The sequence below is a fragment of the Grampus griseus genome, assembly GCF_964374135.1.
Source record: "Grampus griseus genome assembly, chromosome: 1".
NCBI lineage: Eukaryota > Metazoa > Chordata > Mammalia > Artiodactyla > Delphinidae > Grampus > Grampus griseus.
Window position 1 is genome coordinate 158,436,592 of NC_139017.1, and position 17,713 is coordinate 158,454,304.

General features: G+C 58.2%; 1 protein-coding gene across 3 annotated transcripts in view; it reads left to right on the forward strand.

Annotated features, from left to right (window-relative positions):
- The window catches only part of COL16A1 (collagen type XVI alpha 1 chain), a 50,817-nt gene that overhangs the window by 18,558 nt on the left and 14,546 nt on the right, over nt 1-17,713 (forward strand). For 2 of the 3 annotated variants that reach the window (XM_082654645.1, XM_082654646.1), the window contains exons 32-53: nt 130-237; nt 554-676; nt 784-837; nt 1,055-1,096; nt 1,403-1,438; nt 1,524-1,577; nt 2,123-2,191; nt 4,285-4,338; nt 4,430-4,456; nt 5,158-5,217; nt 5,396-5,443; nt 5,576-5,629; nt 9,273-9,326; nt 9,550-9,582; nt 11,696-11,812; nt 11,898-11,939; nt 12,021-12,107; nt 12,882-12,926; nt 13,782-13,826; nt 15,554-15,607; nt 16,182-16,235; nt 16,768-16,821. In XM_082654645.1, coding sequence (XP_082510771.1) covers nt 130-237; nt 554-676; nt 784-837; nt 1,055-1,096; nt 1,403-1,438; nt 1,524-1,577; nt 2,123-2,191; nt 4,285-4,338; nt 4,430-4,456; nt 5,158-5,217; nt 5,396-5,443; nt 5,576-5,629; nt 9,273-9,326; nt 9,550-9,582; nt 11,696-11,812; nt 11,898-11,939; nt 12,021-12,107; nt 12,882-12,926; nt 13,782-13,826; nt 15,554-15,607; nt 16,182-16,235; nt 16,768-16,821 — 1,314 coding nt within the window. The remainder of the gene's footprint in view (nt 1-129; nt 238-553; nt 677-783; nt 838-1,054; nt 1,097-1,402; nt 1,439-1,523; nt 1,578-2,122; nt 2,192-4,284; nt 4,339-4,429; nt 4,457-5,157; nt 5,218-5,395; nt 5,444-5,575; nt 5,630-9,272; nt 9,327-9,549; nt 9,583-11,695; nt 11,813-11,897; nt 11,940-12,020; nt 12,108-12,881; nt 12,927-13,781; nt 13,827-15,553; nt 15,608-16,181; nt 16,236-16,767; nt 16,822-17,713) is intronic. The other variant, XM_082654647.1, reaches the window with a different exon arrangement.

The following is a 17,713-nucleotide window of genomic DNA, read 5'->3' on the forward strand; positions in this document are numbered from 1 at the left end:
TGCCCAGCCCCCAGCCCCAGTGAAGGGCTCTGAGTGCCTGCAGGTCCCAAGAGGGCACCGTGCCCTGCCCTCCTTGAACCCTACTCCAGCTGGATCACCCCTGCCCTCTTTGAACCCTACTCCTTACAGGGCGATGCTGGGAATCCCGGAGATCCTGGAACACCGGGCACCATGGGGCGGCCGGGACTGTCGGGAGAGCCTGGGGTTCGGGGCCCTTCAGGGCCAAAAGGAGAAAAGGTCAGTCAGGCAGGGCGCAGTTTTTTGCATGAGCAGAAAGAGATTAGGCTGAGAGCTAGTGAGGGGAAGGACTCAGGGTCAGGCTGTGAGCCTCAGGGGATGCCAGAATCACTGGGTGGAGGCGCCGCGGCTATTCTCCGAGGCAGGGAGGAGAGCTAGGCGTGTCAGGGGCCGATTTTGATATCCCAGGCTGAGGAGGGGTCAGTGGAGGGGCAGAGCTTTCAGAAGGGCACAAGGATCCCCTTTCCGATGTCTCCTCCCGGCTTGGCCGCCAGGCCTGGCTCACGAGCTCCTGGCTGTGCCCCTCTCTGACCAGGGTGATGGCTGCACTGCCTGCCCCAGCCTGCAGGGGGCGTTGACCGACAGGGCAGGACCACCTGGGAAGCCAGGCCTGAAGGGAGATCCGGGGCCGGAAGGCGTGGGCCGACCTGGTAAACCGGTGAGTTCTGGCTACCTGCCCTCTTGTCCTTTCCTCCCTGGGCTTTCCTTCTCTCCCTCCTGCCCCCTTTCCCCTGAGGGGACCCATGGCTCACCTGTGTCTTTTAGGGCCAGCCTGGTCTACCAGGAGTTCAAGGACCCCCAGGACTGAAGGGCATACAGGTGTGTGTGAGTGTGAGGGCCTGGGCTGCAGCTCTGTGTGGGTGAGGGCGTGGATGCGGAGATGCGCCTAGGGACGGAGGGCCTGCTGAGGGGAATGGAGATCAGCTGCAGAGCAGGGAGGGGGCGGAGGTGGAGGAGGTCCAGGAGGAGGGGCTGGGACAGGGGAGAAGGGTGAGTGGGGAATCTCAAGCGCAGGCTTGTCCTTCTGCCTCTTCAGGGAGAGCCAGGGCCTCCAGGAGTGGGAGTCCAGGGGCCCCAGGTGAGTCTCCAGCCTTACGTTTGCTTGCTTGCCTCCCAGCACTTCCCTTAGCCAGCTGCTCACTCCCACCTGCGCCCCAAACCCCAGAGCTCTGCCTGCCTCCAGACGCTCAAGGGCACAGCCCTGGCCTGCGGTTGTTTCTGTTGGGACTTTGGTTTTGACCCCCTGCTCCTCTCTGACCCTCAGAGTCTCCTTGGGGAGCTCTCCTGAGTTTGGGCTGGCCGACACCCCACCCCAGACCAGGTCTGCCGGCAGGGCAGGTTGGCTTGGGCAGCTGTGGCCCAGTCTGCCTTTTCTGACTTGCAGGGGGAGCCTGGAGCCCAGGGTTTGCCTGGCATTCAGGTACGTCTGCCTCGGGCCTGGAGGAAATGGGCAGGTGAAGGGGCCACTCTAGGATAGAGGTAACTAAGTGTGTTTCCATCTGCAGGGGCTTCTGGGACCTCGGGGGCCACCTGGCCCTGCTGGAGAGAAGGGTGCCAAGGTGAGCCTCTGCCTGCTTGGGCTCTAGACTTTTTTTTTTTTTTAATTTATTTATTTTATTATGTATTTATTTATTTATTTAGGCTGTGTTGGGTCTTTGTTGCTGCACATGGGCTTTCTCTAGTTGCGGTGAGCGGGGGCTACTCTTCATTGCGGTGCACGGGCTTCTCATTGCGATGGCTTCTCTTGTTGCGGAGCACGGGCTCTAGGCACATGGGCTTCAGTAGCTGTGGCACACGGGCTCTAGAGCACAGGCTCAGTAGTTGTGGCGTACGGGCTTAGTTGCTCCGCAGCATGTGGGATCTTCCCAGACCAGGGTTCGAACCTGTGTCCCCTGCATTGGCAGGCGGATTCTTAACCATTGTGCCACCAGGGAAGCCCTGGGCTCTAGACTTATAACACTTCGGAATGTCCTGGCAGTGGGCACAGGGGACATGGGAGCTGAGGGATGTTCGTCAGAGGGCCGCCCAAGGCCTGGTCTCACCTGCTGGATTGTAGCTAGCTTTAAACTCTGGCCCTGCAACCTTTCTACCCTCTCTTCCACAGGGATCTCCAGGGGTGAAAGGAGCCACTGGGCCTGTGGGACCTGCTGGTGCCAGTGTCTCTGGGCCTCCGGTAAGGGCCCGCCCCCTGCGCTCCACACTGGGGATGTTGCTTGGACCAAGGGCGTTGCCGCCAGGAAGAGGGCATGGGGCTGACCCTGCCCATCCCAGCAACATGGGGGACGGGAGGAGAGAGGCCTCAGCCTGGCCCGGCCTGGGAGAAGGAAGACCGCCCTGTATGGGGGGAGCCCCTGAAGAATGATAGTATTGAACACCACCAGTTTTTGAGCAGTGATGGTGCTGAGGCCCTGTGCTAAGCTCTAAACAAACAGAGATTCACTTAATCCTCACAACAGCCCCGTAAGGGAATGGCTATGATTATCCCCATTTCACAGATGAGGAAACTGAAGGCCAGAGGGTGAGGAGACAGAGCCGGGACTTGAACCCAGGTCTGTCTGACTCAAAGCCCATATGTTCTGCCCGCCACCCTCCACTTCAAACCTTGGAGTCATTTGGGATCGTCTAAAACAGTGCTGCCCAATAGAACTCTCTGCCCTGCCTGAGATGTGGCCGCCAGCCCCACATGGCTGTCGAGCGCTCAGAATGTAGCTAGTGTGACTGAAGAGCTAAACTTTAGATTTATTTTTTATTTTTTTGCGGTACAGGGGCCTCTCACTGTTGTGGCCTCTCCCGTTGCGGAGCACAGGCTCCGGACACGCAGGCTCAGCGGCCACGGCTCATGGGCTCAGCCGCTCTGCGGCATGTGGGATCTTCCTAAACCGGGGCACGAACCCATGTCCCCTGCATCGGCAGGCAGACTCTCAACCACTGCGCCACCAGGGAAGCCCTAGATTTAATTTTAACTATTTTAAATTTAAGTAGCCGCATGTGGCTATTGGCTACCGTACTAGCCCGCACAGATCTATCTAGACCAGCAACACTTTCAACCGTGTTACCCTCAAGGACCTCCCTTTATTGCTGTTCCACCAGTGATTCCCATGCTCTGAAAGATGTGTCTGTTGAACAAATTGCATAGATTAGGTAATAATATACGCACTTCCTCATTTTTATTCATCAAAGACCTGTATAATAGCTAGCTTCGACTCCACATGAACACACTAGAATTTTTAATATGACATAATTCTAGCCTAAATCAAAGAAATGCTACCTTTCGGCCAGCCTGTGCCATGCCAGGTTGTGGGCAAATGTATAATTTTTCCTAGGCTTTTGGTAATGTTGAAAATAGCCCATGAACTGTATCTTTTCTGTCTTTATGGATCCCTAGAGAAATTCCAGGCCCAGTTTGGGAATCACAGATGGATTCCTCCTGAGGGTGCGCTGAAGCCCAGAGGGGCCGCAGCCTTGCCCAAGTCCCCACCGTCCGTGTGGTTGCCTAGCACAGCTGGGTAGTCAGTGTCCCCGCCTGTCCCAGGGAGCTCCCGGTAAAGGCAGAGGTGAAGGTGAAGGCAGCCCTGATCCTCAGGGAGCTTTGAGTCCCACGTGCGAAGGTGGCCTGTCCCGCAGGACAGCAGCCATCAGAAAGCCCTGCTGACTTCTCCAGACCGTCTTCCCTCAAGTTGAATCCCATCCGGGAGGTTCCCCAGTTCTGGCACCACACTCACTCGTTGTGTGACCTTAGGCCAGTGACAGCCTCTCAGGGCCTTCAATTCCTTGTTGACAAATCGGGGCTGAAATTCCTGTCTCCTCCTTAAATCAACTGAGAGAACTTTTATGATGGAGAGAATTGTGTCAAACACTAAAGGGTAAGAGGACAGAGCAGGGACTTTGGGCCGCACAGACCTGGGTGCAGCCGTGCTGTTGGGTCTATTACAAAATGTCTTTAAGCCTCTGTTTCCTCACGTGTATAATGGAACAATACCATCCTGCAGGGCTGGGAGTAGGGATTCCATCCAGTGTGCCCTGACAGGTGCTTGGCCCAGTGCCTGACACCCAGAAAGTGCGGGGGAAATGCCAGTGTTCTTCCTCCTTCCTCCTCGCCTTGTCTCTTGGGCCTCAGTCTCCTACTCTAGGACATGGGCACTGGGATGTGGGTTCCAGGGAAGCCTGGCGCTGCTTCTGTTTGTCCTATCACCCTCCCCTGCTGGCAGGCCAGATGGCTGGCTGCTGTCCAGCCTCGTCCACTGACCCTGGGCTCTCTCCCTTCAGGGGCCTGCTGGGCAGCAGGGACAGACTGGACTTCCAGGAGCCAGAGGGATGCTGGTGAGTACCGTGTCGAGGGGCAGCAGGAAGCCACAGCTGGCTCTTTCTCCACACCCCTATCTACTCATCCCCCTGTGTTTCTTCCCCGCAGGGTGAAAAGGGAGCGCAGGGAGAAAAGGTAAGTCCCAGGGACCTGTGACCAATACTCTGGGGAAATTAGCAGCCCCTGGAGCTCTGCCACCCAGGGGACCCTCTGCACTTGGCTGTAGCCCTGGACTGAAGGATGGGTGCTGAGGAGTCATCCTGGTCTCCTTGCCACCCACTAGCTCCCTCGTTGCTGGCCCAGGGCTCAGTCAGGATCCCAGGAGACCTAGAGAGCTCCAAGGCCCCCATGCGGGGAAGCTACATTTTCAGATGGACGCTGAGTTAGAGGACAGGGGAAGGAACTGAGTTCAGAAGGACTAGTGAGAGGACAGGGATATGAGGGACCAGGAGAGAAGGGCATGGAAGCCAGGCTGGGCCAAGGGGAATGGGGCTGAAGACTTACGCAGCAGCAGACAATGATGAAGCTAAAAATGCAGTAACACCAAGAGCTGTTGATGGCTGAGTGCTTGACACATGGCAGGAACTCTATAGACATTCATCCATTCCATCCTCATGACAGTCTATGCATTTGGTATTATTATCCCCATTTTATAGATGAAGAGACTGAGGTTCAGAGAGGTTGAACAGATTGCCCAAGGGTACCGTCAAAAGAGGCCGATCCTGGATTTAAACCCTGCCCTCTCCATCTCTAGAGCCTGCCCTGCCTCCCAGCTGTTGATTTCCAGAGGGTCCTCCATCCTCACCCCCTGCTGACAAAGGCTCTTTTCTTTTCAGGGTGAGCCAGGGGAGTGCTCCTGCCCCTCCCGAGGGGACCCCATCTTCTCTGGCATGCCGGTAAGTGGTACCGAGAGCCTTCCCCCCGAGCCTGGGGGTGAGGCCTGGCTTCCGGCCTTGTGCCCAAGACGCACAGGCCCCTGCGCCCCAGCCAACTGCGTCCCCACGCAGCCCTGTGCTTGGTGTGGACGTTGCCTATAGCCTCTCCCCTTCTTTTGTGATCCCCACTCCCACCCAGGGTGCTCCGGGACTTTGGATGGGCAGCTCCTGGCAGCCGGGCCCGCAGGTGTGTGTTGCTTGTCTCCTCCGTCTCTCCTCTTGTCCGCCCGCGCCTCGAGGCTTGCGCATCCTAACGCCGGCACCCCCAGCGATGGGGCAGAACTTTCTTCTGGGTCTGATGGTTTCTTCTCTCCTTCAGGGTCCTCCGGGTGTTCCCGGACCACCAGGCCCCCCTGGAACGCCTGGGCTTCAGGTAAAGAGGGAGAAGAGAAGGGGGGGGGTCAAGGCAACAGGGCGCATGCTCTATGCTGGACCCAAAGTGTGCCGCTCCCCTGCCCCAACGCTTGTATGTGTCATTTCTCACTCCTTGTGCTCCCGCTTCCCAGAGTGGTACGGAGGACGCACTGATCCCCGAGGGCAGGCTGTGTGTACTCCCAGACCTTTTTTGAGGAATGCCCTGTTGTTGTAGCCCAGGTACCCCACTGACACCTGTGTCAAGCTCGGGCCTTGGTCAGCTGTCAGGAACCCAGAACCTGGGTCAGCTAACAATCCTGGACACTGGTGCAGAGCTCACCATTTTGGAGCAGCGTTCAACATTCATTCATGCAACGAAATTTTGGCACACCTAGCATTTTCCAGGCACTGTTTTAGGTGGTGGCAATACAGCAGTGGACAGAATGAAATCTCTGCCCTCTGGGAGCTTGCATTCTAGTAAGAGAGACAGGCGATAAGCAAGAGAAATAAATAAAATATAGTATGTTAGAAAATGATATGTCCTGATAAGAAGGTTAAAGCAGGGAGTGAGGACAGAAAATGGGGAGAGCCCAGGGAAGATATTTGAGAAAAGTGTTGCAAAGAAGGGGATGTTTAAATCAAGACTTAAAGGAAAAAAAGGGAAAAAGAAAAAATCAAAAGACTTGAAGGAAATGAGGGGAGAGCCTGCAAAGGAGAGTATTCCCGACAGATAGACAAGGGAGCAGGTACGAAGGCCCCAGGGGTGGGAGCAGGTACGAAGGCCCCAGGGGTGGGAACATGCCTGCCGTGTTTGGAGAACAGGAAGGAGGCCGGGGAGCGAGGGGAGAGCAGTAGGAGTTGAGGTCCTTGTGACATCATGATTAGAGTGTGTGTTCCAGGACCAGGCAGCCTGACTTTGAATCACAGCTCTGCTACGTGTTAGCTTTGTGGTGCTGGTTAAGTTACTTACCCTCTCTGTGTCTCAGTTCCTTCGTCTGTTAAGTGGAGATATTGTAATTACAGGACCTACCTCACGGGGCTTTTGTGAGTATTAAACAAGTGAATGCATGCTACATGTGTAGAACCTTGCCTGGCGTATAGTGAATGCTCGGAAGGCATTAGCCATCGTTATGACAACAACCACTGTTACGATTTTACATCCATTCTCCTGCATTTGTTTGAGCCTTACATCAACTCCAATAGGAAGGCGGTGGATCCCTAAGTCACAGCTGGGCACACTGAGTTTCTGGGAGGTGAAATATCTTGTCTGAAGTCATCAGCTACGAACTGGCAGTGCTGGGCTGGGGCTTTCCCATGCAGGGCCCTTTCTTCTGCCCTCCACTGCCCGGCAGGGTGGCTCCCCAAGGTTTGCACGCCAGGCCACACTTCCCAGAGGCCCTAGGAGGCATAGACAGTAGCTTCTGTGTGTCTGGCTCCCAGCTCCTGGAAGAGTGAGTCTCACCCAAAAAGGCAGAGCAGAACTGCATGGAAGCTTTTAACAAACTACTCCCCCCTGCCCTGATGATTTTATATATACTCCCTTTCACCCTGGGCTGAGAATCTGCTCTGGTGGGCCCCCTTTGCTGATGGGAGCCTCTGTCAGTATTCCAATTCTCTGTCTCATTGAGAGCTCAGAATTAGAGCCAACTCTGTGTCCCCCACAGGCCAGCCACACCTTTACCAAGTGTCCAGGCTTTCTGCTGCACTGCCAGGAAACAGGCATCAGGCTGCAGGGGGCTTGCGGTTTGCCTGGAGAAGCGTGAGAGTCATTTCAAAGTGACCCATTAACAAGCGCACGCAGATGTCACGTGAACCCTGCCAAGACATGTTGGGGGAACGAGGCAGAAAAGAGTGACCGCCACTGAGTTTGGTCCCAGGCACCAGAGTCCTCTTCTGGCACCAGTGCTGGAGACCAAGCCGAGGCTGCTGTTTGCAGACACCTGCCCCGTGCCAGGCAGGGTGTTTCAAGGAAGGGAGGGCCCAGCAGCTCCTCTCTTCAGGTGCAGGAACGGGCTCAGAGATAGACAGCAACCAGAGCTCCAGTAATCCCCATCCACTCCTACAGACGTTAAGAAGTGTGCGGCTCTATAGCTAGTAGGCAGTGCACGGGTAGCTCTTCACTTCTACAGTAGAACAAGTGGGAGGTATAGTTCTGGGCGCGCAGGAAAAGAAAATCACAAAGTATCCGGCTTGAACTAACACAGACAACGGAGAGTGGGGCAGGGGGTGAATGATAATTTAGGGGCATAATTAGAATTAACACGGTCACGGTGTTTCCCCTGTGCCAGGGGCTGTTCTAAGCACTTTGCCTTCTTAACTCATTGAGGACTCGGAATGACCAGGGCTGGGTGACGGCACGTGGAGGTGCAGGAGGGGCCGGGGGAGACGGACTCCAGGTCTGACTCAGGCCTGGTGGAGCCTGGCCTGAAATCGGGTGGGCTGCCAGGGAGGGTAACATGTTCTATTGCTGGGAGCTGGGACTTGAAGGGAGGCCAGCTCTCAGAGCGGGCCAGGGAAATCCCGTGTGCGGAGTGAGCAGCAGTGCGTTCCCTCAGCATGTATGGGATGCAAGCCTCCTCCAGGTCGGGCACTGGGGATTTAAAACCCAACGTACTCCCTGCCTCCACGGAGCATTTAACATGCAGATGTGCATTGTGAGTCTGTACGGGGAACAGAGTCTGGGTGGTAAACACTTAACGTGAGCATCCCTCGTGCCATGCTCTGTACTAAGCTCCTTATAGCCGTGATCTCCTTTAAGCCTCAGCACAAACTACCACTGTTTTACAGAAAAGGAAACTGAGGCACAGAGATTCCCCGCCCCCCACCTCCCCGCAAGTAACCTGACAAAAGTTGTACAGGTAGTTAGTTAGAATTTGCACCTAGATGGGTATGACTCCCAGGCCTCTACCCTGTGTGTGCATGAGTGTTCTGGGGAATGTCTTTTGAGGAATGATGCAGAAATAGTGGTTAAGAGCGGGGTTGAAGCCAGTGCTCCTCAATCTGAATGTCACCTCTGTGCCCTGCTCGCCCTGTGACCTTTAGCAAGTTGCTCGCCTCTCTTCGTCTTGTTTTTAAGATGGAGATAAACACTTACCTCACCAAAACGACTGTGGTGATTACATGAGAAAATATAGTGAGAAAATGTAGGAAAAGTACTTAGCACAGAAAGAAATAATAGTTATTTACTATATAGAAGACCCACTGCCCTAACATGTAGGGGAAGAAATCATTTGGACTGGTTTTGGGGGGGGTGAGTCACACCTCTGGGCCTCCTCAGCTCCCCCTACAAACAGTCTGGAGACTTTTTTTTTTTTTTCTTGCGGTACGCGGGCCTCTCACTGTTGTGGCCTCTCCCGTTGCGGAGCACAGGCTCCAGACGCGCAGGCTCAGCGGCCATGGCTCACGGGCCCAGCCGCTCCGCGGCATGTGGGATCTTCCCGGACCTGGGCACGAACCCGTGTCCCCTGCATCGGCAGGCGGACTCTCAACCACTGCGCCACCAGGGAAGCCCCTGGAGACTTTTGAGCTGAGAATAGATGTCAGCCAGGGCTCTCAGCTCTTCAGGATGAGGGGGAGGGGCAGTGGCGATGGTGAGAAAGAATCTGGGTGGCCTGCGGGCTAGAGAGAGGTGTCCACTCACCCGTGTCTCTCCTTGGCTGCAGGGAGCGCCTGGGAACAACGGTTTGCCAGGACAGCCTGGGCTGACTGCAGAGCTGGTAGGTACCGGCCTGGACTCACAGTCCAGCGCCTCCCCTGCTCTTCCCAGGCCTGAGCTTGCCATGCTAGCGCCCTTAGCTGCTGTGGGGGTCCCTCTTCCCTCCGTCTTCCGAGGCTGGGAGAAACCTGGATGCCATGTGGCTTCCCGAGGCTCCACCAGGTGCCGTAAGTCTCCGTCCCCCTTCCACTCGCCCTCTGAGCCCTCGTGTCTGTCTCTTGCAGGGATCCTTGCCCATTGAACAGCATGTCCTTAAGGTAAGAGAGTCAGAGGGAGGGCGTAGGAACCGGCAGGGGTTCCCCTAAGGGGATCGTTGCAGTGAGCGCTCAGCTGCGTCGCACCACACACAGAGAACCGCAGATGGGGCTATTTGTGGGGACCGTGCATGCCAGGCCTCTGGCTGAGGGGGCCTAGTCAGGGGCCGGCTCGGAACAGACCCCCAGTCAGTGTTTGCTGAGCGAGTGTTTGAAGGAATCCTGTGAAGGCACCCAGGTGGCCAGGGGTGCTCTGGGCAGTGGGAACTCAGAGACCTGCCCTCAGCAGTTGCCAGTGAGGTCACGTGGGGGCAGGGCAGGGAAGGTGAACGTGCACCTGGAGGGCAGTCAGGCAGGGATTTGCGAAGGTTATGTTCTATGATAGGACTGGGTAGGGGCCTGGAAGAAGGCTCCGGCTGTCCTCTGCTTAATCCAGAAAGAATCCAGGGAGGAGAAGGGATTTGAGAGGTGATTCTAGTGGGGCAAGAAAGGGGACTTGGGGCCTGAAGGGAGAGTCGGCCTGTGCCAGGATCTATCAGTAGCGTTAAGACCATGCTCGAGGGCTGTGGCCTGGTCTGATCTCCCACGCTGGGCACCACAGGTGACACAGCCCTTCCTTGCCCAGTTACCTGTAGAGACCAGATCAGGACTCTTCCCTCCTCCAGCTCAGCATCCTTTGGGGTCCCTCCCACGCCTTGGCCTCCAGAGCCCCTGTCCTGGTCACCCGCTTCTAGCACTGGCTGGTCAGTGCCCTGGAGTTCCCACGACCCCAGTGGTCCTGGTCAGGGCAGAGCATGGGGACCGCCTGCCCCGCCCCTGCTCTGCACAGCAGTCATCTCCAGAAGCAGCCTGAGGTCGGGTTATCCTTCCGGCAGCAGTTACGGGTTGGATCACGGCAGGGTTGTGGCAGTGAACCCCCGCTCTTCTGCCCTAGGCCTCTGGCAAGCCAGGGTTCCCCAAGTCCTGCCCCTGGGCAAGTGATTATGCAACTCCAAATGCAGGATTCGACATTTCTCTGTGTAACATGTCGTCTGATGGCTTCTTGATCGAGTGCTCCACGGAGGGCCCCCCACAGGAACTGAGTGTGGTCTGGAAAAGGGGTCAGATGGGCACCGACAGCCCAGAGGAAGCCTGGGCCTGTGGACAGAGCGCTTCCTTGGCCCTCAGACAGGCCAAGGTCCAATCCAGGGCCCCACTTACCTTAGACAAGTCATGCTGTCTCTTTGAGCCTCGGCTTTCTCATCTCCAGAGTGCTTGTAAGACGGCCTGCCTCGTTGCACTGTCAGGGTTGAATGTGATAATGGGCAAGGCCTGCCACCATCGCTGGCACCGTGGGCGCTGAGTAAATGACAACCATCATCACTGAGCTTTGCAGCGAACAGTGGAGGTGGAGCGGCGTCTCCTCTAGGGGCCCATGGACGTCCCGCCAGGCCGTGGATAGATGCCAGGCTCCCGAGTCTTCTGAAATTGTAGTCTAGCTTTCACTAGTATGTTTCGTTTTGAGGGGAAGCGGACTCACAGCTTCCATCAAACTCTCAGAGAGGTCTGTGACCCAAAGAGGTTAAAGCCTCCAGGTAAGAGGAGGACTTTCTTGTCAGGAAGACTTCAGGCCCGGCCCACTGGGGAGCCTGTAACAGCCGGGGTCCCCTGGGAAGTGCAGGGCAGGCCCCATCCCAGAGGCTGTCTGCGAAGGGCCTGGCTCCTCCTGCAGCTGTTTGCTTTGCTCCCTTGGGCAGAGAAGCTGGTGTTTGGAGCTGCCCTTTTCAGTCTAAATCCTCGTGGCGTGTCCTCACACTGGGTGCAGGTTGCAAGAACAGCCGGGACAGATGGTCCCTCCGCGGGCCCCTCCGCCTCCTCCCACACGCCTGTCTAGAAAGTGGCGTTGGCTTGGCCCTACCGGAGCTTCTTCCTGGAGGAAACTCAAAGCCAGTGTTGGGATCGGGTCCCTTGAGGATACAGCAGAGCTGCCGCAGACATGTGGCTGGGGAGGAAGAGAGTGGGTGGGTGCCGGGCAGCAGGATGCCACTGGCTGAGTTCGGAGTGGGTATCCCCCATGCGGCCCACCCTGGCCTTCTCCGACCCGGGCCCCACGCCACCGCCCCCTTTTTCTCATCAGAGCATCTGCGGGGACTGTGTCCAGGGGCAGACGGCCCACCCGGCGGCCCTCCTGGAAAGTGGAGAGAAGGGAGACCAGGGCAACCCCGGCGTGCCAGGCCTTGACAGCTGCGCCCGGGTAGGAGGCTGGGCTCGGGGTGGCCTGGGTGCAGGGCGAGCTCCCGGCTGCCCCTGCTGACCGGGCCTCTGGCTGTCGTCCGCAGTGCTTCACGGAGCGGGAGCGGCCGAGGGCTGAGGAGGCCCGGGTGAGTGGGCCTCCGTCTTCTCTTCACCCCCCGCCCCGAGCCCCATGGGGCTTCTCACACTCACCGTCCATCCCACTCCAGGGAGACAACGGCGAGGGAGATGCGGGCTGTGCAGGGAGCCCCGGCCTGCCCGGTGCTCCAGGACTGCCCGGCCAGAGAGGAGAAGAGGTAAGAGCAGGGCCCTTGCCTGGGCTGGACCCCGAGGCAGCTGGAGTCTCCACTGAAATGGCTCTCAGTTCCCGAGGGCAGTTTCCTTCCTGCCGAAAGCCTTCTCGGGCCCTCCGAGGCCTGAGGTCACCGGCGCCCCTCGCTGCTCTGGCCTCACCTGCTCTCCTGGCACCGGGCCTCCTCGCGGCTCTGGGCCCTGGGCCACTCTTCCTCCCCTGGCCTTGCTGCTTCCTCAGCCTGCAGCTCTCCTCCAAGGCCCGCTCCTTCACCCCTTCAGCCCTTTGCTCACATATCACCTTCTCAGTGAGACAGTCCCTGACCACCCTCTCTAAAATAGAACTCCCACAGCCGTGCTCAAAGCCCGGTCCCTCTCTCTGCCCCACGCTCCGCACTGTCTGGCATCCTGTGTATTCCCTGCATTTGGGAGCACGCCGCAGGTGTCTACTGAGCACCGCCTGTGTGCCAGCCTCTGTTCTATGCATTACTGTCCACCTCTCCCTAGAATGTAAGCGCCACAAGGTGGGGATTTCAATGTTCCATTTGTCATTGTGTCCTCAGCCCCTGGACCAGTGCCCAGTACGTAATAGCTGCTCGATAAATGTTTGTTGGATGATTGAATGAACCGAATGAAAGGTTTAACGTCAGCTTTAACATCCTGCTCTGACAGCACTGCCTGTTGACTTGGTCTGTGGCAGGCTGGGAGGAGGGCTGCGGAGACCTCAGGGCGCTGTGGGCCTGAGCCTCTTCATCCATATTCCCTGGCTTCCTTTGCAGGGTCCGCCCGGCATGAGGGGCTCCCCGGGTCCTCCAGGCCCTATTGTAAGTATCTGTGGGTTTCCTGGCCTGCTTGAGAGGCTCTCAGAGGGGTTGTAAAGCCAGACACCGTTCTGCTGCCTTGGCTCCGGGAAGCTGGGCAGGACAGAAAGAGGGAACTTCCTTTCCCTCCCCTTTCCCTCGTCAGAGCATCTGCGGGGACTGTGGCCTCCCACCTCCGAATCCCCAGAACCGACCTGCTCCGCCCCGCTCTGCCTGTGGTCCTGCTTAGAGGAGGCCCTCAGGGCGCATCCTTGTTTCTGCAGCCCCGTCCCTGCTGTGTTTTGCATTCATGGCTCATGGTCTGGGCAGCCAGGAAAGCGTGTGGCAACCTTCAGACAGGGGCCAGGGGCTGAGATGGAGCGGCCCTCTATCGCTCCGTAGGGCCATCTCTAAGACAAGCCTACAAAGGCTAGACCAGGGGCATCTACCCTGGAGTCCTCTGTGGTGTTGATATGGCAGGAAAGCCTGGGAGAACTGAAAATGCTTTCTTTGGAGGAAACAAAAATAGCTGGTGGGAGCCTCTTAGAACCAGGGAGCCCCCACCTGGGGGCTCATGGAGGTCAGGTAACAGGCATGATGGGCTTCCACTCTGGCACCAGGAGTCACTCGGACTCGGGCAGACTTGGGCAGGTGGTTTGACTCTGGGGGCTGTTGCGCATCTCTACGGATGGCAGAGCCATTCTTCCTGGAGCCGAGGCGAGGAGCAGCTGTCTTCTGGGCCAAGACTTGGGATGAGTCTCTTTTCCAGCTGCCTTGAAAATATTCCCATGACTTCCTCTCCCCGTGACCTCTCAGCCCCAGACTGTGGCCCAGGGTTACTGTGCTTGTGAGTTGTGACCTGCCTGTTTCTCCCACCAGGGCCCCCCAGGTTTTCCTGGTGCTGTTGGCTCCCCCGGATTGCCTGTAAGAACCTAGCGCTGCTCGACCTCCCCTTCCCCTGCCAGCCAGGTCTCTGTGGCTTTTGCTTGTCTCCCTTCCTGTCGTGCCCTGGCCTCCCCCCTCCATGTTTGTCGTTGTCCCCCTTCAGGCTCGGTAGCTAACGACACAGGTTCCCTGAGGTCCCAGCAGCTTGGACGGCCTCCCAGTCTCTGACTTCTTTTCGTTTCTCCCTTCTCCCTCTTCTGCTTTCTCTCTCTCATCTTCTCTCTTCTCCCCCCTTCCGTTTCCCTTTTTCTCTCCCACAGTCACACATCACTCCCCCTAAATCCTCCAGAGCTATTTTACCTTCTTATTTTAAGCTGGTGCCTCTAGGGGCCTCTTTATCCCTGCCTTCTCACTCTGCCTCCTGCTTCTCCCACCTTTGGTGTTGACTGAAGATTTGCTGAAAGTAGTTCTTGAGGCCCTGCCAGCCACCTGGCCCAGAGCCCGGCAGAGATGCCAAAGCTTTAGGGCTTCACACTGCAGGCTGGCACAGGTTTGCTGCCCTGCTGCTTGGCAGGGCTGTCCAGAGGCACCCCAGGGATTTCAAGGCGGCCACGCTTGCAACTTTTCCCATCATCCTAGAGGAAACTTCCTCCTCTTCCTTTCCTCTTCTTTGGCTCTGGTCCCAGTCTGCTCCGAGGCTGGGCACGTGATGCCAGCAGTAGGGCTTCTGGGTGTCGTGGGGCCCTGCCCCTCTGTGCCCAGTGTCTTGGCCACCTCCTTCTGCCGGGTGTCGTTAATTGCTCTGCCTTCGTCATCGTCACAAGTATGTTTGAGTCGTCCTCTTCCTCACTGTTGCTCCCTCCTGGGTCATGGAAACTAACCTCCTGTTTGTCAGAGTTCGTGTTCCTGGGGCCTGGCTCCTCTCCTCCCAGGCCTGGTGAAGGAGGCTCAGGGAGCAAGGCCTCTCCTTGTCACAGCTCCATCTGTCCCCACGTCCTCATCCTGGCCGGACCTTGTCTGTTTCTGCTTGCTTGGGTGAAGGGGCCATCTGTCCGTCTAGCCATCTGTCTTGTGTTGTGGAAAGGTTTGGGTGCCGTTTCTTGAGGGCACGAGGGAGAAGGGGCAGACACGGCCCCTTAACGGTGCGGTGCATCCGCGAAGGCCAGGGCGAGGAGTGAGGAGGGATGGGGGCTCTGGCTTTGATTGAGATGGATATCCCTTTCCACCTAGAAAGTGACAGGGACTGCTCTGGAGGGAGCCTTCCCATGTCCCTCCCCAGCATCCCTAAAAGCATGTGATTTTTGGCTGGGGCGGGGGGCTTGGAGAGGTAAGTGTTGCGAGTCTGGTGATACATTTTGGTGGGGAGCATCACTCGAGGGACACCTCTCTGGACAGTTGCCCCTCAGGGGGAGCACATGTGTCACCCTCCTAAAGGTGCACCCCAGACAGTGGTCACAGTAGGGCACACCAATGGCAGCCACCTGAGAAGTCCCACCTGGGAGTCACCCGACTGGGGGCATATCTCTGTGGTGACCTGTCTTGGGGGGCATGCTTCTGGGGCACCCTTACGTGGGGATTTACACCTCTGATAGTTACCCTTCTGGGCACACCCCCTATGGTCACTTTGCTGGGGACACTGGGGGGCCACCAGTAGCCCCCCACCTTTGCCTAGAATGGGGACAGAGGGCTGGGGGGCTGCAGGGAGGAGTCAGGGGCTGGGTGGAGACTGCCCTCTCCTGCAGTTTCTCATGACTTTTCTCTCCAAGGGTCTTCAAGGAGAGCGAGGCCTCAGGGGCCTGACGGGAGAGAAGGGGGAACCGGTAAGCGGAGGCAGCAGGGGATGGAGGTAGATGAAGAGCCTTGGGGAGACGGAGGTTGGGCCCCCTGGGATGGCTGCTGCGCGGAAGGTGGGAGGTGGACTCCTCCTCTTGAAACTCTTTGCCCCTCGGCCCTGATTCCCTCAGTATTGGGGGATCCCTCAGGATCAAAGGAAGCTGATCTCCATGTGCCCTGACTCCCTGTAAGGGGCAAACACCTCCATCCCTGGGGGCTTTCTCCCTCCCTTCTCCTGCAGCGTTCACCATGTCCCTTCCACTGCCCCCACCCGGGTCTTCGTCATTCCCTGTCCTGGGCCTTCTCCTCTGGCTCAGCTCCGCTAGAAAGTGACAGGCACTGCTCTGGAGGGAGCAGTCTCAAGCAGTCAGCATCCAGGACTGTGGTGGTGACCACAGCCGAAGGGAGCCGGGTCTGGGGGAAATGGCCCAAGGTGGAGGCTGTAACCGGGGCACCTGCTGAGGGGCAGCTCCAGACTGTCGGGCCTTGGCCGCCCTCATAGCCAGGGATGGGGACAGAAATGTTGGGGGGCTGGTCCATCATGTCTCCCTTTCTTTGCAGGGTCCTCCAGGGCAACCTGGCTACCCAGGTGCCATGGGCCCCCCAGGACTGCCTGTGAGTAAGGGGAGCCGGGTCTGGGGGTACCCGAGCCGTGGGGTGGTGATCAGGACCGGCCCAGGCTTGGGCATCCTCAGCGGGCTCCCTCCTTTCCCAGCATTTCAGCTGGTGTCTCTGCCAGGCTGTCCGTCCAGAGCACCCCCCACCCCATAAGGCCCCTTGGTAGTGAAGCTTGGCCTCCCTCTCCGCTTTGCACATCAAGGGCCAGACTCTCAGAGCACCCGGAGCCTCCCAGACTAGGAGAGGACAGAGGTCTGCCTCCCCAGGGGCGGGGGAGAGTTGGGGAGATCCAGCGGAGGCGCCTGTTAGGAGGACGTGACCCCCGTTCCACTGAGTGGCGGTGGGAGGCCGCAGAGGCGCCCCCGCTCCGCTCTGCTCCGGGAGCAGCACACCCCTCGGGCCCCCCAGCCTCGCCCGGGGCGCCTTCTGCGTCTAAGTGTGTGTGCCAGCTGCAGTCTCCACCCCTCGCATCGGCGCCCCTGGCGGGCGGACCACGTGGCTAATTCCCTCTCTCTTTGCTGCCTGTCAGGGCATCAAGGGGGAGCGCGGCTACGGGGGTTCCCCGGGAGAGAAGGGAGAATCGGTGAGTGCGGGAAGGCAGCTCCCTCCGCGGGGGCGGGAGGAAGGGCTTCAAATGGCCAGTGTCTCTCTGCCTCCTGGAGAGCTTCCCAGCCGCCCCTGAACGGGAGACGTGACCCCGGCCCTCCGGTCCCCTGAGTCGCTCCAGCTGCGTCTCAAGCAGTCAGCGCTGCCGGCTGGTTGCTGCGTGGGCGGAAGCTGCGAGGAGGAGAATCCCGGCAGATTTCGTGGAGACTGGCGGAGGGGCTGCCTGGGGGGAGGGGGCCAGAGTCAGCGGGCAGGGGACCTCCTCCCCCCGCCCCCAACGCCCACAGGTCGGAGAGCCAGGCCCCGGACTCTGGACCCCACTCTGCCACCCGGCCTGTCCCCAGCCCCACACTGAGCACTGGAGCTGGGGCGGTCATCAGATGGGGACACGGAGGCTCACGAAGTGACGTGGCTCACCCAGGGTCCTGCAGCTAGTTAGTGAACTAGGGCCGAGCCTGGACTTGAACCCAAGTCTGTGACAAACCTCCCAAGTCTTTGTCTTACCTTCCCCCTCGCACATGCCGGTGAGGCCCCGGTGGGATGCAGCAAACCCCATTGTGCATTTATTCAATAACGAATCTTTCTCGTGGGCCTTCTGGGTGCCAGGCTCTGTTCTGAGGATGCCTTGGTGGATAAAACAGGCAGTTGAGCCCCTGGTCCTCAGGGAGCTCACGTTCCAGTGGGCCAGGTAGATAACAGATGAGTAAACAGCTACATATAAATTATGAGAGGTAGGACCGGTGGAGAAAATCAAGCCGGGTAAGGAGCTGGAGCCATGAACGGGAAGCATTAGACAGAGGGTCAGGGAGGCCTCTCTGAGCGGGTGGCGTTTGAGCTGAGCCCTGAATGGAGCTGCGGGGGTGTGTGGG